Source organism: Egretta garzetta, unplaced genomic scaffold (assembly GCF_000687185.1).
Source record: "Egretta garzetta isolate BGI_Z169 unplaced genomic scaffold, ASM68718v1 scaffold108, whole genome shotgun sequence".
NCBI lineage: Eukaryota > Metazoa > Chordata > Aves > Pelecaniformes > Ardeidae > Egretta > Egretta garzetta.
The window spans coordinates 8,031,667-8,039,209 of record NW_009260614.1 but is presented as its reverse complement, the minus strand read 5'-3'; the positions used below and the strand labels follow the sequence as shown (position 1 = coordinate 8,039,209).

The window sequence follows — 7,543 nt, the reverse complement described above, 5'->3', positions numbered from 1 at the left end:
TGCTCTGTGCCCCCTGGCCTGGGGGCTGGTCCGGCCCCTGCACCCCCTCCAAACTACCTCTCTGCTCCTAGAAACCGTCCAGAGGGCAAAGTGCTGGAGACCGTGGGGGTGTTTGAGGCACCAAAGCAGCACGGCAAATATGAGACGGGTCAGGTAAGCGGTTCTGGGGAGCAGAGCTGACCCTGTGGGGCTGTTCCAGAGAGGTTGGGTAGCTGAGTGATGCACTCGTAAGGAGGCTGCTGCATTGTAGTGGAAGGCCAGAAGTTTCACAGTTCACTGCTCCCTTGTCTTTGCTGTGTCTGCACTTTGTCAGTCATCTGACAGTAGCAAGTCGATAAGAATCTGCAGCATGACACAACTGCTCCTACAATGGCATTTGCTCTGCTGCTTTTATTTAAGGGTTTTCTCCCTCTGGGAGCAAAAGAGACAATCGTTGAATCTGAGAAATAACAAAACTTGTGACTTCTGTGCTTACAACTCGCAGATCTGTTTCTGCGTTTCTGAGCAGTCTCTCCCATGCTGGTCTCCTTTCTGCACTTCTGCCAGTCTCTTACTTTATTACTGGTTTAGTCACTGGCTTTTATGGGATAGAGGTGGCTTGAATTTCTTCTCTTCTCCCAGACTCTTTATGTTCTCTCTTTGTTTCTGCTCTGGGTTCATGCAGTGGTGATTCTCCCCATATTCCCATCCCATGTGTTCATACTCTTTGTAAATTTTTCTAGTTTTACCTCAGTTAAAAGCTTTTTTTTAATTACTACCAGAGAAGGACTTTTGGCTCAGGTTTTCTATTGTATCTGGTTAAAGCTTGCTGTATATCCAAATGCAATTATTTGTTCCTTTCAGCTATTTCTTCACAGTGTGTTTGGCTATCGAGGAATAGTCCTGTTTCCCTGGCAAGCCAGGCTTTATGATCGAGATGTGGCTTCTCCTGTCACAGAAAAGTAAGGATTTGTTCTGGTTTATATGTTGTTGTATTGTTACATTTTATAGTGAGTTTCCTGCTTGGGTAAACAAGTCTTTTTAAGGAGGACAATGGCGTGGGTCTGTTTTGCATGAATGTAAAGTAGGAGAGGGGTGCTTAAAGAAGAGACGTTGCATGCGTATTAATTTTGTGTTAATTAGAGATAGGATGGAAGTGTGAAGGATGAGAGTGTGTGTGTGAAGGAGATAAAAAACATACCTGAAACACACTAAACCAACAAACCATGCTCTTGGGTTTCTTTGTTATAAAAACCCCCTTGTGCTCCTGCGTTAAAATTGCGGGCTGCTGCTTCTGTTGGTTGCCAGGGAGCTGGGTTTGTCCGCTGCCTCCCCGATTTCAACCCGCTTAGGACAAGTTCATCCTTCTTGTGGACTGAGTCACTGTTCACTTCTCTCCCCTCTTCCATCCGTTTCCCCGCGGTGTGTGCTGGAGGTGTGCCGGGCCAGTGTGCATTTGGAGCTGGGATGGAATGAGGAGTAAGCAGAGAGAGAATCAGAGGGCAGTAGCAGCACCCACCCCAAACAGGAGGCTGGACCGAGCAGAAAGAATTTCTGAGTCGTCTGAAAACTGAGCTGTTGTGCCTGTGACAAACACGGTTGATTGTCATCTCAGCTCATCTGTCGTTGTGTGGGTGGTTGATAGGAGTTTAATTTGGATGGAATTGAATGATTACAGACTGAAATGTATTTAAAAAAAAAAATAAATCATTGTTTATGAATGTGTTTGGTCCTGGTAACAACAGTTTGCTGCTATCCTGCGCTTGAGCTCAGCGTTCTGCTTTTCTTTTTAGAAGTGAGAATGCGGCAGGCCATGGTTCCAAAGAGGTCAAGGGCAAAACGCATACTTACTATCAAGTGCTAATAGATGCCCGGGATTGCCCGCATATAGTAAGTAACCAATAATCTCGGTACTGAAACTCAAATACCTTCTTCTATATGAATGCTTTAGATAGACGGGCACAGAAAGAAAATGGCTGTGATGGCTAACTTGATTGGTTAGAATTTTAGGACAAACTTGTTCTTTCAGTCATATTTTCCTCAAAAAGATAATCTGGAACACCATACAACTGTTTTGTGGATCACTTTTCCCCTTCCCAACCTTGCTTCCTCATCCTGTTGGTGCTCCTGTTCTGTTGCACACAGGTCATTATGAATGTGGGTTGCAGCACTGAAAATGCTCCTCGCTTTTTGAGTGGAGAATTAGTCTAGAGGAATTAAAAGGAGAGATGTTCTGAGGTGAATTGGTTAAATAAAATAAAAGTTACATGGTTTAGAATCACAAAATTAAACTGAAATGTGGCTGGAAACTGGCCCACAACAATCCATAAACCTCCCTTTTTCTCAGTCCCAGAGATCACAGACAGAAGCAGTGACGTTCCTGGCAAATCACGATGACAGCAGAGCCCTCTATGCCATACCAGGTGAGTGAAATGCACCTGTAACCTCTGTGGAGATGTGGATTGTCATGAGGTGAGGTCAAAAGAGTCGCCAACAGCCGACTTCGGTCAGTGAAGCAGCAGTTCCTACAGGATATTCCTGTAAGGTCTGGGGTTTAGGGCCGTGCTAGAAACAACAGAATGGCTGAAGTACACAAAGCCGTTTTGGATAGACGGCAGTTGGGCAGGCTCTGATCAGACACAAGCACACCTGCTTTGTGCTCTTGAGATGTAGACCCCATACACACACCCCGCTGCACATGGGCTATTCTGCTTTATCACCAGGGCAGCTAGATCTCGTCCTGCGCATTTCCCTCCCAAAGTCCTTTTTGTGACAGTGCAGTCGCTTCCCAGGCAGTGTGTCTTTATCACAGAAATCATTCTATGGAGAAATCTCACAGGAGAACGCGGCCAAGGGTTGTTACTGGCCTGTTTCCTCCATTCTTGCATACAATTTTGGCTGCTGCCGCCAAAATCCTTAGCATCTCAGTAGCATGATGCATTTGTCTGTCGGGAGACTTCTGAGCTACTCTTCGGTGGGAAGTTCAATGGATTTCGGGTTTCTTTTTCAGGTTTAGATTATGTAAGCCATGAAGATATCCTTCCCTACAGCTCCACCGATCAAGTGCCCATCCAGCATGAGCTCTTTGAGAGGTTTCTCATGTATGACCAAACAAAAGGTAATTTCTGGCTTCAGAGTGAAATCTTCAGAGCCAGATACTTGTGGTGTTCTGTGACAAGTACCCAGAACCCATCATCTTCAGTACAGTGTAAAAACCTTGGTCTGGTTTGGGGGTTGTTAACTGTAAAGCCTCCTTTAAATAATTTTTGTAACTAAAGGAGTTGCTCTGAGGGGAAAGCACTCCAGTTATGGTATGTCTCTCCTCATAAACTCTCATCTTTCCCTCCCCACAGTTCCACCTTTTGTAGCAAGGGATACACTGTGTGCATGGCAGGAGAAGAACCACCCCTGGCTGGAGCTCTCCGATGTGCACCGAGAAACCACAGAGAACATCCGCGTCACAGTCATCCCGTTCTATATGGGCATGCGGGTAGGTCTGTGTTGCGTGTCGCTGTGTTAGTTCTGTGATCTGTTTAACTTGCATGTTTTTCTAAGACCAGTTTACTGACTGAAAGTACCTTCTGCTTACTGAGAAATGACTTTAAATCACAGTTGCAAATCCATTGTCATTATGTTCAGCAGAGGTGTGAACATGAAACTGTTTTGTCATACGTTTTTGGAGAACAGCTCCTGCAACTTAGGTTTTCCTTGTTATTTGTAGGATGGGAAATACTCTGTACTGTTCTGCCAAACAGTGCTAGCAAGATATTGAGGAAGATTTTTAGGAAGGCTTGTCCAATGGTCCTTTACTGCCTCAGTCGCAGATGGGTGTGTGCGTAATGGGTGGCACCGAGGCCATCTGCCCTGTAATGTCAGACACATCCGTTATCCTGCCCCGTGGTGAGGTGCTGTGGGTGTCTACCCCTGTTTCCTAGCTCTAATGTGGCTTACAGGGTTTGGCTAAAGCCTTCTGGATTTAGCTGATAACTGTGTGCTTTTTATAGTGTAAGAACTTCATGAGGACCATCCAAAATAATGAGGTTCCAATAGACTTCTGAGTGGGAGGGCTGGGAATTACCACAGCAGTTTGATTTCCAAGTCCAGGCGAGCACAGCTGCTGGGGAGCTTGCACTGTGGCAGGTGGATGTTTTGGTGTGGAATTGTAGCTTCTGTGGAGCCCAGCTGATGTTTGTCCTAACCTTGTCAGAAAAACAGGTGCCTGAAGGCAAGGAAACGGGTGTTTCTAGATCTGTAGAAAGTGCGTAATTAACATGGAGATCAACCCTCCGTAGTCACGAGATCCTTGCAAATCTCCTGCCTCATGATTACATGTCTAGAGCAGAGCCCGAGCCAGGTGGTAACTGATGGACTGCTTCGGAGAGCAGCTGTCTTTGTGCTCATGTGAGTTGTCTGCGTCAATCTGGCGTGGAGCAAGAGCCCCTGTGCTTGTGCTGTGCTGACAGCTGAAGAGGTTTTGGCGCTGAGCGTTGAAGGGTAGCTGCTAAAGTCTTTTGTTTCTCTTGACAGGAAGCCCAGAATTCCCATGTCTACTGGGTAAGTGCCTTTTGTTTCACAAAGCAGCTAAAGGGAAGGAGTTTATTTGCTGTGGCATCATTGCTGTGTGATAAGCTCTGAGGGAGAGTAGCCCTTGCCTGGCAACTGTTTCCCAGTATTGGCAATGGGTTATCAACTGTTTGCAGCTGATTCCAGTTCTTGATAACAGTCTTTCTTCTGTCCAGTGGCGCTACTGCATTCGCCTGGAGAACCTTGACAGTGAAGTGGTACAACTCCGAGAGCGGCACTGGAGGATATTTAGCTTGTCTGGCACCTTGGAAACAGTCAGGGGCCGTGGCGTTGTAGGAAGGGTAGGTATCGTGTAGCTTCTCTTGGGAAGCGCAGCCCTTCGCTGGAGTCCTCTTGCTTGGATTGATTTGCCAGTAAATTGCTTAGCGGGCATTAAAAATCAATGGAATGGGAAACTGGCAATGAAAAAAAAATTACATGAGCTTTTAATCTGTTGTTAGTCTGCATGAATTGAAACTTCACACTGAGTATTAGAGAATGACCCTAAATGACTGGTAATGGGAAAACTGCAATAATACACAATTCTGGCACTACTCACTGGGCGAGCTGTTTGTTGTGTAATTGGTAGTGATGCTCAGGTGTGGACATCTCTGTTTTTCTTCTTGCTATATACATTTACTGTCGATGTCTGTCTGTGGAGAAACGTTAAGATCCGTTGCTGATGCAGAGTGGTCTCTTCTTGTCTTCTCAGGAGCCAGTTTTATCCAAAGAACAGCCGGCGTTTCAGTACAGCAGTCACGTCTCCCTGCAGGCATCCAGTGGTCACATGTGGTAAGAAGCACTTATTACTGCGGTAGTGGGTTAGATATAGGACCCCACAGCGCTGAGCTGGGATGCAGTTTGCAGTCTGGAGTTATGGCTGAAAGGTGGGTGGATGTGGACTGGACATATTTGATAGTTAAAATTTTCATGAGCTTCTTTATGGCAGTATCCCAGTTAGCGATATGATCTGTTGATTCTCTGCACCGAGAGAGGTTCCAGGCTAATTTATCCCCTTCCCCTGGTCTGTGCTAGACTGGATTTGAAAAGACATGCAGCAGTTCTATGTTACCTTCTGCTCTGTTCAGATTCTGTCCCTTTCAGTCCTTGATGCAAGAGGCAAGGCTTCATGCTGGTGTTTCCCTAGGCAGCAGGGATGCATGCACTGGTATCTTCTCTCTTTGGAGAGGATTGGGCTTTGATTCTGTCCCTGAGTGAAGCTATGCAGTTCTGTGTCCACAAGGAATTGGCACGTGGGGTTATTCCCACTTCAGGCCAGACAAGGCCTTCAGTGTAACCAGTGTTCAGGTCCCCTCTTCTGTAAGTGCAGTTAGGAAAGTGCTTAGCTGAGCTGTTCTTTCCCGTGCTGCAGGCTTAAAGCAGTTTCCCTCCGTTTTACATTTCGGCTGGGTTAGCTCATTTAGTGTCATCTCTGTGTGGACAAGAAATGCACAGCCACCTCTTGCCTTCTGTGTGACAGGTCTTTCTGGCTTGCATTTTTTAAGTAAATCTGTTTCAGAGTTAAGCTGCTTTGGAACTGCCTTTGAGTTGGGAAAAGGAAGAGGGCAGTTCTTTACCTATAGGATACACCCTTGTTTGCCACGTTAAGCATTTTGAATTGCCTGAGTGCATGCCCTGAGAAGTAAAACCAGCTTGTTTAGTAGGTTTTTTTTTTCTACCCTCTCTGCATGCATCCTGAAGAGAGAGAGAGAGAAATGGTTCTGCAGCTCAGAAGCTGCTCAGCTTGACTTCTGGTGTTCCATTGTGTCCTTTCTGTCATGAGAACCTGCTGGTTTATCTCCACGATCCTCTTGTCCATGTCACGTTCTGCAGTAGTCGTCTGTAATTCAGGGCAGTAAACAAATCCTTTGTACAAGGACAGGCAGACTGCGTTTTGAAATGCCCTTTGTGAAATGCAAAGCAGAAGCCAGTCCAAATTACATCTGTGAAGGGATTTCATATTGTCGCAGACTTCTTACCCAGTGGAGCTTCTGCCAAGAAATATGAATCTGAATTTACGTGTAATCAGTTTGTAAAAATAGCTCAGATGGTTCTGTCTCCTGTGGGGTGGGAGTTAGGTAAACAGTGCCACAGATGCATGGAGCATGCTTACCTCCTGGAGGCTCCAATCATGACATCTTTATTCAGGAAATGTATATTAGAGATGTGATGTAAACCGCCCAGGAGTCTTCCAATAAATGAGTCATCTTGGCAGGCAGATGTCCTTGCTGCTGAACTGATGTCCTTGCTGCTGGACCGGCCTTGCAAATGCAGCCCCAGAGTCCCTGTGCAGGATATGGAAGAGCTTGTGTCTTACCTTTTTGCTGGTGATTCCCAGCTTTGTTTTGTCCCGGGCCTCAGCGTGATCTCTGCCATTATTTTGCAGGGGTACTTTTCGATTTGAGAGGCCTGATGGCTCCCACTTTGATGTCCGAATCCCACCCTTTTCTCTGGAAAGCAACAAAGATGAGAAGACCCCCCCCTCCGGCCTTCACTGGTAGAGCAGACTGAGTGACGAGACCCACAGAGACCTGTGTGTGTTGTAGTCCTTTGCCTCCCCATTATGCTGCAGCCAAGAACACGGAGCTTTTAAACATTTTAGACCATTTTTGTTTTAACTGTCGTCTAACGGGGAGGCTTTTTTGAACTTTAACACTGGCTCTCTCAGGCTGCTTGTAAACATAAGCTGTGTTACAGTTAACCCTTCCCTTTGTGGCACCTGCTGGGGTTGGAGCTGGGGGACGTAGATCTGTGCTGCGTCAGAAGACTGGCCCCCTCGGCAGGCCTGGAGCCTTTCCAATATGTTGTGAATTCTCTGCAATGTGAGGTTTCTCTAATAAACTGGCCCTTCCAGTTGCAACCAGTCTTCCTTTATAAACCAAGGCCTAGGCTTTGCATCCAGCCTGCCCCGGCTTGTTGCTCCCCCCTCACCCATGTGCAAGGCAGTGCCAGCCCAGACTTCTTGCCGCTTCAGAAGACAACAGTGAGGATGTTTCAGGGA

The 7,543-nt window shown here is 46.5% G+C and overlaps 1 protein-coding gene across 1 annotated transcript; it reads left to right on the top strand.

The window, feature by feature from the left end:
* Positions 1–39: 39 nt before the first annotated feature.
* On the top strand, positions 40–7,043 carry POLDIP2 (DNA polymerase delta interacting protein 2; the record flags this gene model as incomplete). The annotated part of the gene is made up of 10 exons (XM_009645045.2): positions 40–153; positions 844–941; positions 1,773–1,869; positions 2,327–2,402; positions 2,990–3,097; positions 3,333–3,469; positions 4,507–4,533; positions 4,719–4,844; positions 5,255–5,334; positions 6,929–7,043. Coding segments are annotated over 10 exons (978 nt in total), but the record flags the coding sequence as incomplete, so codon positions are not given.
* Positions 7,044–7,543: the final 500 nt, after the last annotated feature.